At 39.0% G+C, this 20,533-nt stretch overlaps 1 protein-coding gene across 1 annotated transcript; it reads right to left on the reverse strand.

The window, feature by feature from the left end:
* Positions 1 to 10,445: 10,445 nt before the first annotated feature.
* On the reverse strand, positions 10,446 to 19,203 carry LOC140938862 (WD repeat-containing protein 31-like). The gene is made up of 11 exons (XM_073388386.1): positions 18,918 to 19,203; positions 18,118 to 18,192; positions 16,756 to 16,897; positions 15,830 to 15,930; positions 15,519 to 15,589; positions 15,161 to 15,221; positions 14,601 to 14,681; positions 14,108 to 14,217; positions 13,291 to 13,346; positions 12,045 to 12,114; positions 10,446 to 11,521 (listed from the first exon to the last, which is right to left on the reverse strand). The coding sequence occupies exons 1-11, from the start codon at positions 19,140 to 19,142 to the stop codon at positions 11,428 to 11,430; spliced, it is 1,086 nt and encodes a 361-aa protein (XP_073244487.1). The 5' UTR covers positions 19,143 to 19,203; the 3' UTR covers positions 10,446 to 11,427.
* Between the last annotated feature and the right edge of the window lie 1,330 nt (positions 19,204 to 20,533).

Raw genomic sequence — 20,533 nt, forward strand, 5'->3', positions numbered from 1 at the left:
CCAAATTTTAGTTTAGTTTTTGTTACCTGTACTGCTGTAGCTAGGGAGTTTGGTTCGAGCAAGCGCGTGCAAAGAAGGGGCAAATATCGTCATAATGAACAAGTGCCAATTTACCATGGAAACCTGTTGTTTGCATAGAAACTGACAGATGTACAAAGGCTTGCCATTTATTATATGCTGGGATTTTTTAAAATGTATATATTCAGTAAACCGTTTGATAGATCAATAGCGTTAGACGAAAATAATGTGAAACTGAAGAGTGAACATCGCTTGAAAAAACGGCCGCGTTTAGAGGAACGCAGAAAAACGACAGAAAGTAAACTTGGAGAAAAGAAAAATGAGACGGGTCAAGCACTTGAGATGGTAAGTTGGCTACCGACGAAGCAACTGGGAAATGTTTACATAGTTGTCCCTTTCAACTATTAAAATTCGATTAAAAATCATAAAAAAAGCTAGTATGCAGTAAAAAAAAAAGGGTCAGTAGGGTTGGGCGTATGTAAATAGTAGTATTACAAGGGTGGAACCACAGGTGGCCCAAGCGTAAAATGAGAGTTTGTATGGGAAATAAAGAGTTGGAAACTTAGATAAAATAACTGAACGAAAAGCGATAAAAGTTATTAATAAAGTGTAAATATTGTTTTTTCGTGTCATTGTGTTTGTTTTTACGAAGTTTCAGCGCGGTTTGACTACTTTTACATCATTTGACCTGACATTGTAATTATTACAATGTCAGGTCAAATGATGTAAAAGTAGTCAAACCGCGCTGAAACTTCGTAAAAACAAACACAATGACACGAAAAAACAATATTTACACTTTATTAATAACTTTTATCGCTTTTCGTTCAGTTATTTTATCTAAGTTTCCAACTCTTTATTTCCCATACAAACTCTCATTTTACGCTTGGGCCACCTGTGGTGGAACTTGGTTCATTACATTCCGGCCGTGACGTGGTGAGATTAGGTGGTCAGCAAATTGAAAATGCAATTCTCGGAAACTTTGAAAAAAGTTTCCATTCCATACTACAGCCATGCCTTGTCAAGAGGATCGCTTGGCTGTGGTTAGTATTGAAAAAAAGACAGATGAGTTTAAATAATGAACATTCGTGTAAAATCGCGCCCACACTGCTTAGTTTTTCCCTCGCAAAGCATGTGTAAAGCAAAGGCTACCTTATAATTTTAAAGAGATTTAAAAAATCATTTTTGAGCGATGAAAACATTTAGCACAAAGCCATAAAACTCCACAGTCCATAAAATATTACAACCAGTGCATTAACTCTTGCGTTTTTTTATAAAACCTTTGGATAAAAGCTTACCTACTTTGTACTTCTTGATTCGTTGTACTGCATTTCAAAGAATCGTCAAGAGCTATGAAAGTTCCTCTTTTTCTTTTGTTTTGTCTTCCTTGTGTTGTTAAACAGGAAAATATTTATCTTTTCCGTTATAAGCAACTTGCAAAAAATGGCGGACAATGATCTGTCAATCATCCGCCATTACTCGCATTAATCACCCGCGTCATCACTCGCATTTATCAACGTCGCTCCCAGGGCATCTCTGCCATTTTCGCAAGTCCTATGTTATCGATTCTTGGCCCCGGTGGCCCAGGTACTCTGAAGGTCCTAGTAAATAGTACTTTCCATTGAACAAACATTTATGGTTTTTCCTTTTTACTATCTATTAAGGAAATAAACTGGATCGATGGAATTAGTAGCTCGAATTCGTCTATACCTGAGGCAAGAGAAGACACTCGCTCAGAGAGGCAGCTTCAGTCCAACGTAGATGGTAATAGTGTCGGTTTTTTTTTTTCATTATTATCATGACTCTTTTCATTTTAAGAGTTTTTCCTTCAATGTGTAACTTTTCTATATTACACAACTATTTATGTGAGTATATTAATAAAAGCCTGGCCTCGTTGACTCGGTCCACAGTTTAAGTTACGGATGCTTGTTTTCCCCATTGAATTGGGCCAAGACACTCTAGAGGGGTAGCCTTTTACAGTCACTTGTCCAAGAGAAAAGCGCACCGCTGGACGTAAATCTCGGCGGGGGGGTGGGGAATGAGAATTCGTAGCTCACGGGACCAAGAAAACCATCGCAGGGGGGGGGGGCATAATCGGGGACGAGGGAAGGGAAACTTTCAAATTTAGCAGGATAGTTAACTCTGGCTAACTCTGCTTGTGATCTGTAGTCAAAATTCTTCTTTTTTTATTTTTTTTTGTGTCTAATTTTTGTGATCTTCAGATAAACTTGATTGCTACACTCTGGGAGATGTGATTGGCCGCGGTTCATTTGGTGAGGTCATTGCAGCCACGCGTAAGGCTGACAAACTTCCGGTAAGAAATAAAGATAGTTAAATGCTTTCTTGGGTGATAAAAAAATGTTAAAATAAAAGTGTCAAATCTTCCAAAAATAAACAAAAATTGCTGGAAACATCATATACAATGGAAGGCGAAGAAAACCATGTTACCATTTTTATACCATTAATATTAGGCCCAGGCCAAGCGTCGAACTTTTCATGAGACGAACCAGTTCCTTCATGAAAAGTTCGACGTAAGGCTCAGTTAAGTTCGTCTGAATGAGTTTGGATTGAATGTCCAACCAGGAGCGTGGCGTCGATATTTGCACATACGCCTCTGCATGCAGCTGAAATCTGGAAAAAAATATATTTTCTATTTCCTGAAAGCATTTTTATCTTTAAATGGGGATGACATAAATTTTTCTCATTATATTGGTGTATTTGCCCGTCTGAAGGTTAGACGTATCGCTCTTTGTTGTAACCTCCTTAATGGCTTCACTCTTTTACACTTTTTTAAACCGTAAACGCTGATAACTCTAGGGATGGGTAAATAAAAAACTAAGTACTGCATTTTCCTTCGTTTTTATTTGCTGAAGCCAGTGCCCTGCGGAAAACGCAAGAAATGGCATTTCCTAGACCCTAAAATTAAGACCCCCCTAGTTTGGAGGGCCCTCCGCTCTTTAACGCTCAGTTCCCGTGCGTACAGCTCCAAAAATCTCACGTTACGCCCCTACCAACACGTTGTATCCGTCTGCTTCAGACGGATTTAACGTCTGAAGATCTTCTCCGGGACAAACGTCGATCTTCACATGTGACGAACTAAACTAATAACTTTTAAGTTATTAGTTTATGAAAATAATTTGTATGATAATGCATATTTAGTCTCGTTCGGAAGAAAATTTGTTAAAATTGCTTTTTGGTCTGATTCAGTTGATTGGTTCCATTTTACCAAGTTCGACGTCTGACCCAACAGACGATCATAACTTAAATTAAGTTGACCAAAATAAGAGTTGGTTCCTCTCATGAAATGTAGGACGTTTGCCCTTGGCCTTAGTGTGTTTATGTCACTGTCAGTCTGAGAATGAGTCCTTTTTCCTTGAGGGAAAAGTTAAGAAATGTTCGTTTTATTTGTTGCCGGTGGATTCTTCCGTACTAGTATGGTCATCTCGGCAGTTAACCGTAAATGTCAACTTTAACCATCCCTATCCGGTTTGTACTAATAGGTTACAAGATAAAAAAAAATACGCTTCTTAAGCGTAAGAGAATGTCCCATTAATCTGGAGTTGTAAGTGATAAAAAAATTGATAGTGACTGATTTACCACTTTTTATCATTTTTCCTTCTCAGGTGGCTATTAAATTTGTCAGAAAACATTCCGTAAAGGAGTTTAAAGAGGTTAGTCTGCGAACGTAATGGGAAAGACATCTGAAAAACACACACTCCCCTCGTCACCGTGACACACAAAATATTTGTTAATACTGGTGTTTTTGAAATCACCAAGGTACATTTGGAGATAGGTTTAACCACTTCATTGTCCTCTTTTGCTTCAGCTTAATGGTAGACAAGTTCCAGCCGAAGTTTATCTGCTGAACAAGGTTCAACATAACAACGTCATCAAGATTTACGATTTCTTTGCAACGGAAGACTATTACGTCTACGTTATGGAAAGACCACATATTTGCGAAGATTTGAGTCGCTTTTTACTGAAGGGAACACTCAGCGAGGATGAAGCAAGAAGCTACTTCTCGCGGATTGTAGAGGCCAACATCAGCTGCGAGGAGAATGGGGTCGTTCACAGAGATCTCAAACCCTCGAATATCCTGGTTGATTTGGAGACTGATGACGTCAAATTAATTGACTTTGGTTTAGCTTCCGAGATTCAATATGAGCCTTACAACCTGTTTAGAGGTAGGCCACAAGGAGAGGTTCAGCAATCAGGGCAATGCAGACTAGCGGAAGGGTAAAGTTGTAATCAGGAGCGCAGAGGGTTATGATCTGCTGAAAAAAGCGTTTCGCTGATCTCTTACCATCTGCTAATAAAAACCAGTTCGTCCTAGTCGCAAGCAAAACGAGCGTGGAGCGAGCATTGTGATTGGTTATTCTTGTGCTTCAGTTAAGGACTGCTGTAATGTAGTTTTCATTAGATCACAAGCAACGGAGTTACGTTCTGATCCTTACGTCTCCGATTTCTCTAAGTCATCAATCTGCTTGCTTAAAAATACTTGTATCATAAATATCATTAACACTGATGGAATATTATTCTAATGAAGCGTTTTACATGTTTCAGGTACAAGGGCTTATATGGCGCCGGAATACCTCCGATTCGGTTGGTATGATGGCTGCCAGGCAACAGTCTGGGCTCTAGGGATGATCTTAGTGGAAATGCTCTCTCCATATATGGCGTTCAACAGACCTGAGCAGGCTTTCAAAATGCCGCCCAGAATCCCGAAACATCTTTCAGCAGGTAATACACGGTAATATTAACCAATTTGTCTGACCAAAAGCTGTCTGTCCTATACCTGAATGGCAGATTATTAGTGTACGGTTAGATGGTGATTTTCGTATGAGGTAAGATGATATTAGCCGCAGAGTCGACAACAGTATAGGATATCCCAATCGAAATCGTTCGGAGTATTTGTAGTTCTTTCACGACTGTTCAATCTTGATTTTTATTTTTCAATATAACAGAGGCCAAGAATTTGATCAGTTCGATGCTAAATGTTGCGTCAATAAATCGGCCATCACTCAGACAGGTTTTAAGACATCCTTGGTTTTCAATGCGGGGTAGGTACACGAGCTACTACACTATTACTACACTAGTAATAAATTTATATATACACATGTCTTTCAGAGGCTTTGGAACCTGGAAACGAGTCATACTGAGGTTGCGCGAAAGAGTGGGTCGGTATAGTATCGCATTGCTCTATGGGACTGTTATGGGGGCGACGTAGCTTCTTTCATGGCTTTCGTTGGCTACTACTACGTTGCGCAGGAACCTGGTTTAAAACTTATTCCCAAAAACAGTCCCATGATTCAATACGACACAACACCGACCCACTTACGCGCAATCTCAACAGATGGCCTAGAACTTTTCCCGCATTCCACTCCAGTGAGAAAATATAAAGAAATAAGCCGTGGGCTCGGATGGACAATTTCATACAAATGGCTATATTTTGTCCCACCCAAACCTCACGTTTGTTCCTCTGGTTAGGGGGATACGGGAAAGGTCTATTGTGCTACTCAAAAGATCGGTACAAAACCTGCAAAACAGTCAATAACAAAGTAAGCCGAACCATGGTCAAATTTTTAACCCATGGTCGGCTAACACTCCTTCGATTAATGACCATTAATTAAACTAAGAAGTATTTTCAGTATTTGCCTAAGATTATACTTTTTCATGATTCGTGTAATTTTCGCAGGATCCGGGGGAGATTCATCTTTAAGTGACGACTTCACTACTTTGACGTAAGTTCGTATCCTTAACAGATTCTATGTTCGGGTATTTTCTTGGTGATTTAATTTACTTTAAAGCCACAATGGAAATTCAAAGAGAGCAAACGAAAGTCACTATCAAAGGAAAGCGCAAGTATGAGATAACGGCATGAATGTTCATCGTTAAAGAGGATAATTATCCCACATTAGCTCGCTTGTTAAAACACAGGCAAGATTCCAGGCAATAAAAATGTAACAGTTTTGTAGTATCTTCTAATATACTTATATTTCCAAATCTTGCAGTTTCTGTAGAACGATGCAAACTTGTCTAACTTCTCCCCTGAGACGTCATCTTAAAACATTTTTTTCCCAAACGTTCATAAGACATTTTACTGCTAAAAGGGGTTTCACTGCATGAAATTAAACACGTTATATTCTTCCAAACTTTAGTGGGGTTAAACCCAGTGAAAAACAACGAGAAATCCCGTCAGGAAGTCCGATTGGTTCAACCTTATCCCTCGAGGAAGATGAAGAAGAAGAGGAAGAAGAAGAAGAAGCTGAGACCGGTATGTCAGTTTTCACTACCATTATGCGGATTTCCCTTTAGTAAACGGTTGTTAACATTTTCAAGACATTTAGAACATTTTCAAAAAGTAATTGAAAGCGTCTCTAATAACATGTATTACGTCTTCAATGACTAACGGCCTGGTTACCAACGACGCGTAAAAAGGAAAATAGGTAACCCCGTCCCCAGGTTGTTCTCATTTTCCAATGCGGCGATGATAGTAGATCTGAAGGTCCCTGGGGTAGAGGTTAGAAACATAGATTTCGCCAATATTGTTCAATACCCAGCTTTTTTTTGTGTTGCTAATCCTCAGTTTTTCTTGATCCAGATTCACAGATGTACTCCTATCACACGCCCAGTTTATCATCATCCAGTAACACCCTTGTTCGGTGAGTTGGTTATGCATCGAGAACCTCTTTAAAATGAAGGCAGCCAAAAATTGATGCTTAAGTTAAACCATTTATACATCAGAGGATTCTTCGTAGATTTTGCAAAGAGCCGGGTAGGGAAGAGGAGCTACACCCCTACGTAAAAATGAGTTGTCAGGGTCTAAAAAATGATCGGACAAATTACATGATAATTAATAAAAGACCGCGTCAGTTAGTGAGCCTTGATGGCGGACAGAATAATGCATGTTTATAGGCTAGGCACAGGCAAGCCACTGGTGTGCCAACTGCACAGTCGCTGTTGGCCTCTACATTAACCCTGTTTGTTGTCACAGTAGGCTCGAAGGATTTGAAAGCTTTATTTTTTAAGTTCGATAGGGCGTCCAATTCATAGTACTACGAAACTAATGAGACACATTTTTCGTATAATCAACAGGAAAACAACTTCTGATACATCCCAGGCAAAATCGTATGTGGAAATGCAAGCAAAGACAAGAATTATACGGGACGTCCATTTTGATTCCATTGGAGTAAGGAACTCTAAAAAAGTATTGTCTACTGTAATAAACGGGGATTCTTGGGAATCTTACGATCTGCGTGAATCTTGTGACTTGCCTGGAGTAAGACGCTTTGTTAACAGAATTAAGATTACGAAAAAGAATAAATGTCAACAGAAACCTGACAACAAAAACTATGATTGCAGAGGATGTAAGAGGAAGAGACATGTGCGTATTACAAAGGAAACAAGTGTCGGAAGCACAAAGAAACTTTCAACTGTGGAACGATCGCTGTTTGGTGGTCAATCAAGCTTTTCTGAAGAAAAGCAACCTACAAAGTTTTTAAATGTAGCTATTTGCGTTGTTCGGCGTGATCTCAGTGATATGAAAAGCTCACCGTTTCGTGGCCTGAAGTTTGGGGAAAAAATTCAACACCAACAGAAGTTTGGAAAAAAAGGCCCTACTTGCAGTCAGGGTAGAGGTACAAACAGTAGCAGATCCGTTGTACACAAACCCTCAAAGTCCCCGATGTTAGATGTCCGCACGCCACTAATTTGTAGTCTGTCTTTAATTTTGAATAAAGTATTCAGAGTGGCACTTTTTACCTTAGTTACTTTCACATACACAAAGGGCCATCCGTCAGGGGACGAGACCTTCCGCCACTGACGGGGTGCCACCCTTAGTCCCGGAGGCCGAAGCCCCTCTCAGCGGCCCCTCTCAGACAAGTTTACCATTCGCCTAAGTAACTTCACTAAGGGCAAGGGCGTTTTCAAGGCGGCGTTTAACTTTACAGGTTGTTTGAGGTCTTATACATTTATGGATCAACTCTACTATGACGTCTCTTTTGGAGTGGATGATAGATCAAGTATAACTTTTAAGTTATACTGAAGCACTTGTTTTAGGGAAAAATAAAAAAGTAAGTTCCGTTATAAGCATTTTACAAGGAATGGCCTACAATGATCTACAGTGACCTACAATTACCTACAGTAAGCTACAATGACCAAAAATAATGTGACGGTCCCTGCAATGAGCTAAAGTAATGTTACGTCAATGCGACTGCGACGAGAATTGGGCGGCAATCAAAGGGACCCCAATCAAGGCAGCTATTGACTTGCTCAACTGCGATTAGTGATGTGACTCTTTTTTTTATTTGTTTATTGACTGCTGCCTTATTGGGAAAGTATTAAAATATGACCAGTAAGGATGAGAGGTTAATTAAGAATTTGTTCATGCTTAGCGTGCGTATATCGAGTTATGGATGCACGCGGGAAGTTTGGAGAGCACGAAAGATGTGTAAGAGTTGCACGAGGCGATAGCCGAGTGCAACTCTAGCTTCTTGAGTGCTCTCCAAACTTCCCAAGTGCATCCATAACTCGATATACGCACAGCTAAAAGCATGAGCAAATTCTTTTATAACATAGCTGACAAAAATGCTTGCTTTTTGATTAACTGCAAAATTCTCGTAACGCGCGACACAATAACAAACGGTTCTATTGGCTGATTACGAACACGCCACAATCGTCTAGTTTGAATGAAAATATTCTTTCTGTAAAAGTGAGAAAGAAAATTTGCTTCTTTATTCGTTAACGATGAAAGGAAACTAAGTAGAAACAAAGGTAAAAGAGTCTTAAAGTTCACCTAAAGTTACAATACTAACATGTTCGTAAGGAGTCGTGGAGTATGGTTTGGATTGGCTGAAAAGATGTTTACGTTTTGCTCGGCGAAATCTAGAAAACATGTTTTTAGCGAAGACGACTGTCATCCTTCTTTAAACTTAAATGCATTTACGAACATTGGCTGGTCATTACGGCTTCTTGAGAAGACCTGGCAGCAGTTGTTTTTGTGAGTAATAAATTTATGTCTTCTTGTGTAATTTGTGTTGTTGTTGCGAGATAAATTTTCCTGCTTAAGTCGGATTAACAAATTTAAAAACAACGATAAAAACTGAGATTTTGCCTTTAAATGTTGTTGATGACCACTTGGTGTCTGTTCTGTTCCCAGTGAATGTCTTTCAGCCAAAATTTGCTGCAGCTGATCTTCGACAAATTTGCGAAACGCGCAACTTGCGAGGTTTTTTTAATTCGGCTTTATTTTTGCTGCTTGTTGGATCAGGGCCTAAAAGGTCAATGCCGATAGAAAAATTGGGCAGTTCTTCGCTGGTTTCTTCCATATTTTAAAGAGAAGGAAAAGTGCACTGCAGCTTAAAAGACGACAACTTTACAGCCAGGTAAAAAAAAAAATGCTCACGTCATCTTATTTATTATATACATACTGAGAAATACTCACCAAAAAGCTATGTCAAAAATTTTCGTACGCAAATTAGTTCTAGCCAATCAGAGGAGCGAACGATGGTTTTCACACGTGAAAAAAATGATACGTCCAATCAGAATCGCGAACGATGTTTTTTCACGTGTGAGAAAAATGATACGTCCAATCAGAAGCCACAGAGGTGTGTGAGTTTCGCGCCAAAATTCCCGCCTTTTATTGCAGCTTGCAGCGCCGCTTCGCACACATTCAACGAGAAAAGTTTTACTCAAAGAGTTTTCCTCGCTAAAAAAGTGAAAAACATTTCGGAAATGGAGTGGAATAGTTTCGTTTGTTTCACTGTCGATGAAAAAAACGGTAGAGAGCTGGCGAAACAACAACGGAAAGGGAAAAACAGAACGAGACGTAAGCTTTTGTTGTGCTTTTTGTCGGAGTTACTTTGCCTTTCATTTAGGCTTAAGCTTATGATATTGAAACCGGCCATTTTCCTAAAATTCACTCATTTTCAATTGTGCATTGAGAACAAACAGTTAAGATTACTTATAGTTCTTGGATTACCTCATATCCTTACCGTCCTTTATGTTTTTAACAAACGTTTTTACTAAAAAGCTGATACTTCGTTTTCGTTGTCATTTTGCGGTAAGTGTGTAGCGGTAAATTTTAGCATTTTTGAAAGATTTAAAATAAAAAGGCCGCCAAAATGATGAATGTCTCAGTATGTATATAATAAACACAATACCACATGGAAAGTGCTTTGTACGGTATTTACGCACTCGTTGTTTTTGTATCACAAATCTTACTCGTTCGCTGCGCTCACTCGTTCGATTTCTGATACGTCAACAACTCGTGCGTAAATACCGTACGCCAGCACTTTCCATGAAGTATTCTCTATTTACGCACGGCCGTGCGTAAATAAAGATTTTGTTCATAGCGGCTCAATAGGACTTATATAGGACAAGCACGCGCGCTATGTTATAACTCATGATTGAACATAACACCACAAAAAAGCCACAATAATGAAGGTATCTTTATTCTCATTTCAAATACCACTGAGTTTTTTTCTGTCTATTATATCATTGTAAAATTGCAAAATCGCCTATAAACTATAAATAGGCCGTTGGCACGATGATGTCAATTTATTACTGCGATCAGAATCCTTCAGGGCTTTGCTTTCTTGTGCAAATTAAGGCTTTTGTATTTAAACCTCACTGGGATTGCCAAATTTAAACGCTTGGCACGAAACTGTACAGAAATTTAAAGTCTCAAAAATCTAAGATATTTTTACGCACTTTCATGTAATATTTAAGGTGAAGCATGAAATGGAAATATTAATTTCCTTGATTCTTTCTTTGACAACTTTAATAGCCGTGAATCGTGCAAAGACCCGATCCTTTTTATAACGACCTTCACCCGGCAGGGGCGGATCTAGGGGGAGGGTGCAGGGGGTGCACCCCCCCCCCCCGAGATGACCTGCAGCTTTCTAATACAACTGGTCTGCTGTATTAAATTTGTTTACGTCACCAGTCAGTTAGCCCATTCCTTTGTGGTGCATCCCCCCTCCTCATAAGGAAAATCCTGGATCCGCCCTTGAAACGCGTAACCACAATCTTTTTTCCCTGTTTCAAACGTTGTGCCATTTTGTCTGTATGTATTGTTCAATTCGTATAAGAATATCTTTCCGGATGGAACAGTGAAGAGCACTGGTGAATCATTCAGAACATACTCCAAGTTTAACGCTATATTAGTACCAAACTTGGTAATGTCAACTTTATACAACATCAGAATGAGATTTAAATATTTACAATACTACTGGAAATCAAGGGATTTGAGTTCAAGTCAGATAAAAAATAAATAACAGGAACAGTCACCAATAGTTCCAATAGTTGATGACTAATAAATAATTATAAAAAAACTAGTTTAAACTATTTGCGCTACTTAAAAATAATCCTTAGGATCAAATTTTCTTTGCGGTAAACTGTTGTCTCCCAGGTTCAAAATTGACATTTCTTCAACAATCGTGGCTTGCCTTCATGCGAATCCAGGACGCATTGAAATACACCCATATTTGTCGTGGAAATACACAAACTGAAACAAAAACGGTTTAATATTGAGATAGATTCCAGTTCATTTTCATAGTATGAAATAGTGTAAGTTTAAAAACGCTTGTTGCGTGAGTTTAGAACGATTTAAACCTAAAAAGAACTTCCTATCACCTCTCGTGCAGAGGAAAAGAATCCACCGGGAAAGGTTAGCCCGCGAGTGGGTTGATTTGTACGAGTTCGGGAAAAATTTGGGCGGCGGAGCTGTTACAGATCAACTTTAAATTCAGTTTAAAATTTTTGACCCTAGGTTGATTCTAAATTTCCTTTGTCTCCTAGCCCTAGTTCATAAATAATTGGGGTTAGGACACAAAAGGAAACTGAGAATCAACCTAGCATAAAAAGTTTTAACCTGAATATAATTTTGACCTGTAACAGAGCCACCAGGTTCAAAACAATAGGGCTTTTCCTCGCACTATTCCTCTGTCTTCGCTACCTCGCGCCGACCCCCCCCCCCCGGAATTCGCACAAGTGAGCCTCCTCGCAGGCTAGGTGTTATAAGGACATACCTTCCATCATCCCAAGCACAGATGTCGGTCAATGGCCCCGAACCAGAGAAGTCAAGAGACGCAACACACTCTGCAAATATCGAAAAATACGCCAGTGTGTTAAGAGACGGCAAACACTTGTAACGAGGCCTAACCCTTTTCAGGTCAGTGGATTAATTTATTTAGCATAATTACCTACATGTTCTTTTTGTCAGGTGGACAAAAGTGCTATATACTATTTTAACGGCCAGAGAAGGGAATCATTTGACTTTATTATCGCGGTCAGTTAGCTCCGATAATAGAGCGCCAGTTTAACCACAACCCAGGGTCCTCTTTGAAATTAACTTTAAGATCGTGCTGGCTGTGATTAATACCTTGGTTAAATGTACGTGAAGGGGTCATTGAAAAGTGACATTGTCCACTGTATGTCAGGTACATTAGGGAGCTTAAGCAATTCGTCACAATGTTGGCAAATTTTAATTCTAAAGGACTGTATCGTAGTTCAGGAAATGAAAAAGAAAGTAGCTGTCTTTTGCTCACGTCTTTAACAAAACGTAAAATTAAGCACTTTCACGTCGTAGTCGTGCAGATACGGCAAGAGATGTACAAAAACGGGTGATGCGCGTGCAGAGTTGTCGTTTGCTAAGAAACCTCTTGCTTTTTTGCCGTTCTCGTTACCGTCGCCGTCGTCGTTGCTTGAGCTCGCTATTAAAGAAATCACACAGATTCTTGAAAGGAGCAGGGGACGTTGACCCGAGTGGGTAACAAAGTGATCGCAGATAGGCTAATACACGTACTGGAAACTAGACACAAGTGGACGAGAACAAGAGAGATCTGAGAACGAGAGCCAGTGTTCCATCCAGGCAGGGCCACTTTCTTTGTAGTCTGTGCATAGACCCGTCTCTCCTCTTTCCTCGCCACAAGAGAGAAACGGCTGTATTTGCAGGCCATTTTCTTTGCCGATGTTTTACCTCGTTAAAAGTATACATTTTTTTAAATGGACAAGTGTGTTGCCCACCAATTCATCCACGACTGTGAACTTTGATGCAAGGACATCACAATTTGGCGTCAAAAGTTACTTAAAAGGAATTGAATAGATGTTAATCATGGTAACCGGTCAGTTCGCCCCGGTTACTTCTTTCCATTATTTTCGGGTCATTAGCGCGCTCCAAATGTAATATTCCTCGTTTTATAAACCATAAATAAAAACAAAAAATAGGAGACTAAGTAACCGGGGCGACATGAGCGTAAAGCTTGATCATCGTACCTCTTCCTTCTCGCTCCCAAATTCTCAAAGATGAATCATGTGACACAGTTGCTATTCTAAAAACATAAATCAAATTTACAATTGGCACTATTACAAGTCAACGACCATCGGCTCTAAAGGGGACAGAGTGAAATGTAAGGTATTTCACCGGTTTAAACGATATGATTTGTCATCGCTACACGCCATGACTTCTTAGCCCGATCTTTCTACATAAAGGAGACCCAGCCAAGCCAAGTACGTATTTGAAATATTTCCACTGAATTATCCTGTATTAAATCCATTTAAGTTATTCTACCATAACTTTGCTATAGTTAGTTAGTTCATCGCTGGAAATATCTCTTCTAAGACAACATACACCTCCCGTTCACGCCAGAATAGTCGTTAAAATGTTGCTTAGCCTACAGTGCAGGCCTACTGATTTGGACTATTGCCTCTTAAGTTTCGTGTGTCACTCCCCCACAGAATTCTGATCAATTCCACTACTTGCTAACGAACCCCAAGAAACGTAGAGTAGCAAAGTAGTAATATATCATAAGATTTCAGGTGATCTGTCTTTTAACTTGAAGTTGGTGATGTACTAAAACGTTTAGTAAAGTGCAATAAACAAAGTTAATAAAAGAGTCTCTCATTTTTTAGGGTAAAAGCAATGATTCTGTTGTGGCACGCTACTTACAGCTTGTTTCAAAATGCAAGGCTCATATGAGAACGTTATCCTTTTCCCAATTTTTAAAAATAAAGGGCACGATTTAATACTTAACATTAAACAAGTAACTGTTACAGGAAACAGTTTTAAACTTTAGGGAGTGCAAATACTTACAGATCTTTAGATGAAACATGTTCCAAACGGGGTAGAAAAATACAAGCAGAGGAGGTCTGGTAATGACCCACATATCTACAAATCATCTGCTGTGCCCTCACATCCCACAGCTGTCAATCAAGTTCAGACAAGCGAAAGGGCAATGAGAAAGTAGGACGACACTTGGTTTTTAAGAACCTATTAGGCTAAAATTTGCAAGTTAGGCAGGATCTTCTTGTGTGAAATCAATAAAAAGATCCTGTAAACTTGGCCAAATAAGATAAGTTAGCATTCAGGATCCTCTCTAAAGACATAGGTGCTTATCACTCCAGCTGCAATATACTGTATATGTAATGGTATACAGGTTTTTACCTAAGCAATGAGCTGAAAACCACTACATGTAAATACTCTTAGCCATAATGTATATATAACAGTATTATTATCATCATCATTATTATTAATATCACTAGTATGATTATTGTGAAGATTCTCATAATTTCATACTATCACTTACAGTTGCTTCACATCCTTTTCCATTGAATCCATTGCTACATGTCAAAATAAAATGTCCATCTTTTGAGCAATCACAGTATGTCTTCAATTGAAACAAGCAATAAAGGAAGTTAAACTCTAGCAATTTTATTCTAAAAACCTTTCTCTGCCTCTTCTCTAGCAAGCACCACCATGCTACCCTGAGTAACCTGAGTCCCTAAAACATTCCAAAAAATCTGCTAGACGAAAATAAAACAAAGAGCTCTAATATCATTAGTTTTGCCACTTCTCTGAAAAGGGAGACTAAAATTTCAGTAGTGGACCAAATCAATCAATACAGAGAACTGAGGGTTACTAATGGGGTTCTTCCATCCTGTTATCCTGACCAACGTTTGGCTCAATTCCGTATTCCCTATAGTTATTATTGGCCACATCCCACATATTGTCCATACTTCTAATCCCAAAATCTTGTCCTCATTTTGCTTTAAATCCTGAGCCACGGCCTAATCCTGAATCCTTAAAAAAACCTTTTGGGGACCCTCAGTACCTCGCTTGAATCTGATTTGAAGTGATGTGAAATACCTGGAAGTACTGCTGGGCAGGGAAAGTGAATGCTGGTTGCATATTTCTTGTATCCCAAACTCTGTTATAAACAGAGAAAACACACTATCAATTTCATAGCTATACATGTTGGCATTCACTGCTGAGCATTAGCAATACCACTTCACTCCATTAGATGACAAGGAAGGTATATTTAATGGACATAATCTTTTGGATCAGACAAACCAGCAGAAATGACAGAAAAGTATTCATCTAGGTCTGCTACAAAACCACGAGTAAAAAAAATAACCATAATGGTTTTTGTAAACCAAATAAACATGTTTTAAACAATTGTCAATATTTTATTACTACACATAACCAACTTAGCTGTCCCGCATACCTTAGCATTTTGTCTTCTCCAGTTTGAGCAACTTGAGACTGGGTTCCAGGAATCCATTTTACACAACTTACCTATTTAAAAGAAACACACACACAATGGGAATCACTGCCATTTTCTTCCATTCCACTTCGGTAACATTATTACAACTTATTTGCCCTTCAAGTTAATTATCAGGGTGAGGGGAGTTAGGTGGTGGGTGGTGACCTGGTTTTTATGAATACCACATGGCCTTTTGACATGACTCCACCCCAAAGTATCAATAATTTGTACTGGGCGATGATAAGTTGAAGTATTCTGTAAGTACTTCATACCAAATTTCTTGAGACTTCTCTTTCACTAATGCTTGATGGCCTAGTAACATCCCACAGTCTCACACAATTATCTCTAGATCCAGAAAATAACAGGTTTCCATCTACACAAAAAGAGATGTACGTAAACATTATTAACAACATATCAATAAATATTATTTATGTCAAAAAGAGAATTCAATACTGAAAGAATGGCATTCTGACATTTGCAGACTTTAAAATAAAAAGTCACTTTGTATCCTATGTATGCATCCATTCTTGTGGGATATATGCCACATTTTACTTCTAACTGACTTGGTTGACCCAGTTTGCTTCACACAACTACTAGAGTAAAACCTGCTTACATGTACAACTGACACTAAATGGACAGGTAAGAGCTAAGTGTCTGTATATTATTTATAGCCTGAGAAAGGGTCTACAATGCTAAGTATCTTGGTCAACAACAAAATTATCCATAATAGAGAAGTGTCTGTGAGGGGAAGTTTAACTGCACATGAACTAGGTACCATAAGCAGCAAATACCGTAAACTGCTCCTTATAAATCCTGGGCATATACATCTTTGTAAGAAGTATTGGGAGGGCTTATAAATAGAGGGGCTTATAGCTGAAAAAAAGCGCTTTGAACAAGCTAATATAACAGTGCTGATCAAAACACGTTTTGCATAAACTTGTTCATTTTTATTAAGCGGGAAAAATCATAATAAATCGAATTCATTTTGATACAAGCTACAGGGGGAGGGAGGAGGGGAGGGGGGCCTCAATATACCGCTAATTTTTGTTTTCAGGTAAATGGGCCTATAACTGGGGGTGCTTATAAGCAACAGTTTATGGTATTAGACTGTACTTTTACATCAGATATCACTAGTGTCTCAGGCAACTTTGATGTAAAAAGTGATTCAGAATAAAAACAAGATAAAGTTATACCTCACCTTCATTTAGATCAATAGCTGTCACAACTAGTCTGTGTCCTTCAAATGTCAATGATGGATCATTTTTGCCTGGATTTGTCTGCCACGCCTTTATTGTCTTATCTCTTGAGGAGCTATAAACAGTTGTACCTACGTGTTTTACCTGTGGACAAAACCATTTCACTTATTAGGGTAGTTATACATTTATATATAGCAACTGTAATTAAATTTTTAGCTACACATGTGTACATTTTTCTTCTATTTTTGGTCATATTTTTCTTAGATTTTATTATTGTAACGATTAATCTAATTCAGCTTTTGGCTGCGATTTTAATCAAAATAAACTATCTATCTATCTGTCTGTCTGTCTGTCTGTCTGTCTGTCTGTCTGTCTGTCTGTCTGTCTGTCTGTCTGTCTGTCTGTCTGTCTGTCTGTCTGTCTGTCTGTCTGTCTGTCTATCTATCTATCTATCTATCTATCTATCATGTGCTGTTCCAACACACAATCCAGGCATGTCACCAAGATTTCAAGTTGTCAGGTAAATTCATCTACAACAAGTAGGCAGGGAATCAAAGAGCTAGGGATTTCTTTTGGTTCTATTTTTCTCTCTATTTTCCTATGAAAGTAGCCAGGATCTGCGTTCAAACTAGCCGGGGGAAATCCCTGGCCCCCGGCTCTGACTGACAGCCCTGCAATCCCTCATGCTTTGAATCCCCTACCCCTCTGGATATTCCAGTTTAACTTTACATTTTCCTTTAAACATCTTGGCTTTTAAGATACTCTTCCCTCTCAGAAGTAGCTTTGCAAGCATGCTCATAACAATGGCCTTGGTAAGCATTATATTTACTGGAGGTCTATCCTCAATAAAGCATACCTGCCAACCTCCGGAGATCTAAAAACTGGAGACTCTCTATTTTGCACTACACCCCCCCCCCCCCCCCCCCGAATGTCAACAGCACCAACACCCACATAAGCGCCCACCTCGAATAAGCACCCATCCTAAAGGTAGAAAAAGTTAATAAGCGCCCAGGAAGAGGGGGTGGGCGCTTATTCGAGGCTCCCAATCAAACTCAAATAAGCGCTCACCCCCATCCCACCTACTTGAGTGAATAAATTCTAATAAGAGACTTCCCTGAGGACGGAGTTTTCTTCAGAGTATTTTACAGAAAGCTTGCTTTGTTACTTCTTCGCGTTTTGTTATTAGCATTTATTGTTTTGTTGCAAAATAAACATATTTCACTAGCTGAAAATGGTGAAAATTTAATAAGCGCCCAGCCTCGAATAAGCGCCCACTCTAAGGGTCCAAAAATTTAATAAGCGCCCAGGGCGGTTAATCGAATAAATACGGTAAACTACTCCTTATTCGGATTACTGTGCATTACTTTAGTGATGTCTCTTGTATGACCATTCCACCGATGCAGCAAAGCACCTTGTTTCCAGTCAAACAAAGCCACAGACTGTGGAAAGGAAAAAATTGAGCCCAGGTTTATACAGAAGTCAATTTATGGAGCACATTCTGAGCTTAACGAAGTGAGCACAAAACCTAATTGTAAAATTAATAAATACAATTCTATGCATAATAACACCCTTGTGATTGGCCTAAGTCAACGCATGTACCCAGTTGTGTCTGCCAATGAAATAATTATGTTTGGATAGTTAATGTTAGGATGGATGTGTGTATAGCTGTTGAAATTTTGCCTTGTGGAATTTTTTAATGATTTTAGGCTCAAAAAAAAAAAGGGGCAGACATCACAGCTATACGTCTATGTTGAAAATTAATCTACCGTTACATAAGGTGGAATGAATGCCATAAAAAGACATCCATTTTTTCAGAGTCACGCTAGGTTGAATATTAATGAAAGAACTGATGTAGGCACGCACGGCATGTGAGAATTGAAGGAGCCTAATCCCCTCACTCCTTCCCCTAGCTTTGAAATCAAATTTAAAAATCCTTTATCGCCATAATTATCACTCATCAAAATTTCTTCTTCCAAACTGTTAAAAATTACAGACACCAAGGTAGTGCTTTTAAGTTCAAGTTTATGGTAAAATGTCATGGTTTCTAAGTTACAAGGGAGTTGTTTAAAGTAACAGTCACGGAAAGCAAACCATTTAATTGAATTGTTAACCGATTTCCTAACAAGCTAGGTACAGTATTCAGCTACTAAAATGCAGAACTTACGTTGTCTTTACTTCCTGTTACACAAATTCCGAGGGCAAAAGGATCAACACAAGTTACAGAATCGCCATGAACCGAGTTGTGTTCCGTTACGTACACTGAGGTGTTTTGGGTTCCTGTCACTTCGTCGCTGGTGTTAACATCATCATAACCTGCAAATCGCCGGGGCTTGGACTTTCTTAAACCCATACACAAACTTTCAAAACAGTGGAAGCAACCCGGCTGCATGTACTTTCCACAAAAAGCATAAAATTGTAACGCTGAAACTCCTACCAGGTTTCACCTCGGCGTCTCGATATGTGTACTTCATGTATGAGGCCTTGATAATTCTCCCCTCTCTGATTGGCTTCTTGTATGGGAGAAATTACGGAAACATAAAACAAGACAAACTTCCAAGCAAGAGGCACACAGACACTTACATAGACCAAACCACGGCTTAAACCCACGACCTGGCCAGTACCTCAAGCATGCGCATTTCACCATATCACCCGGGTAGTGGCAGCCATGGACAGCTGTTTCGCCCTTATTGGGGCTCATCGGCGTGGGATATGGTCAAATAAATGAAGGTCATCAGTATTAAAGAAGAGTATAAATATTGTTACTTGGTGTCGTTGTGTGTTCTTTCTAGATACCGTTTTTGTTTTTGCTCACATCTCTGCGCCGTCCCGTTATCTGAACGCCTACACAGGTTACCACTCCCTTTGACGAAGCGACAATAATTTTATCCGTATAGGTATTAATGTATCACTTCAGGTCGGAGATGAAAAAAAATTTAAGAAAGCAGAAGAATTAAATAAGAAAGAAAACGCTCAAAAAAACAAAAAAGGAAAAGAAAAGAAAAATTAAGATGGAAGAAAGAAAGGAAGTACGTCAGCGCTCAAGAGAACATTGGAAAGGTTCTAAGCTTGCCTACGATCCACAACACACCTGGATACGAGGCAGCTAACACAAAACAAAAACAACAAAAACAATAACAATAAAACAGGAAAAAAGTTTGTTAATCACTTCCAGCAGCTTGTTATAGATTAGGTTGTGTTTAGTGCTAATTAAAGGGATACGTTACGTTACGTTAACGTGACGACGGCGGGCGCAGACCCCAAACGGTGCTCACCAAAGGAAGAAAGACTGATAGAAAGACTGAATAAGGAAAGTAGAGTTCAGTCCTTTTCGCGTGCTTTGACGTTGTGTTGTCTTTTCTAGACTGGGCACAGATGACAGAATAAACAACACTAACAAGAAGTTCTCTTGTATGACGACAGTTGTTTATCAGGCCGTCAACACACATTACCTTTCGTTGGAGAATTTCTTCTCCAATTTTCTTTTACTATAAAAGTTTTCAAATAGTTATTTACCCAATGCTTAATATTTATTTATTAGTTATTTTGCTTAATGCAGGGTAGGTTTTTCCAGGGGCACCCAACGAGAATATAGTTCAAAACCGCTCAAACACGGCTTTGTTTAACGTATTTTAGTATTTAAACGGTAGATATAGGCATATTTTTATCCCCTAAAAATTTGTCATCTGTTCGGATTTCCTAGCTGAAAGTCTTGTGATCCGAAAATTATAGGGATCAAAACTTATCTTTTCAAATTTTAGCCATAAAATAGCTCCCAAAAAT

The sequence above is a fragment of the Porites lutea genome, chromosome 5, assembly GCF_958299795.1.
Source record: "Porites lutea chromosome 5, jaPorLute2.1, whole genome shotgun sequence".
Classification (NCBI taxonomy): Eukaryota; Metazoa; Cnidaria; class Anthozoa; order Scleractinia; family Poritidae; genus Porites; species Porites lutea.

What these genes read in the sequence shown, in the direction of transcription:
- LOC140938862 (XM_073388386.1), bottom strand. Translation starts at nt 19,142, where the DNA reads ATGCAGCCGGGTTGCTTCCACTGTTTTGAAAGTTTGTGTATGGGTTTA. An exon ending in GAGAAGTCTCAAGAAATTTG is followed by an intron (nt 15,590 to 15,829) that starts GTATGAAGTACT and finishes TCTTTTAAATAG; the next exon opens with GTAAGTTGTGTAAAATGGAT. An exon ending in GAAAAGGATGTGAAGCAACT is followed by an intron (nt 14,218 to 14,600) that starts GTAAGTGATAGT and finishes CTTGATTGACAG; the next exon opens with CTGTGGGATGTGAGGGCACA.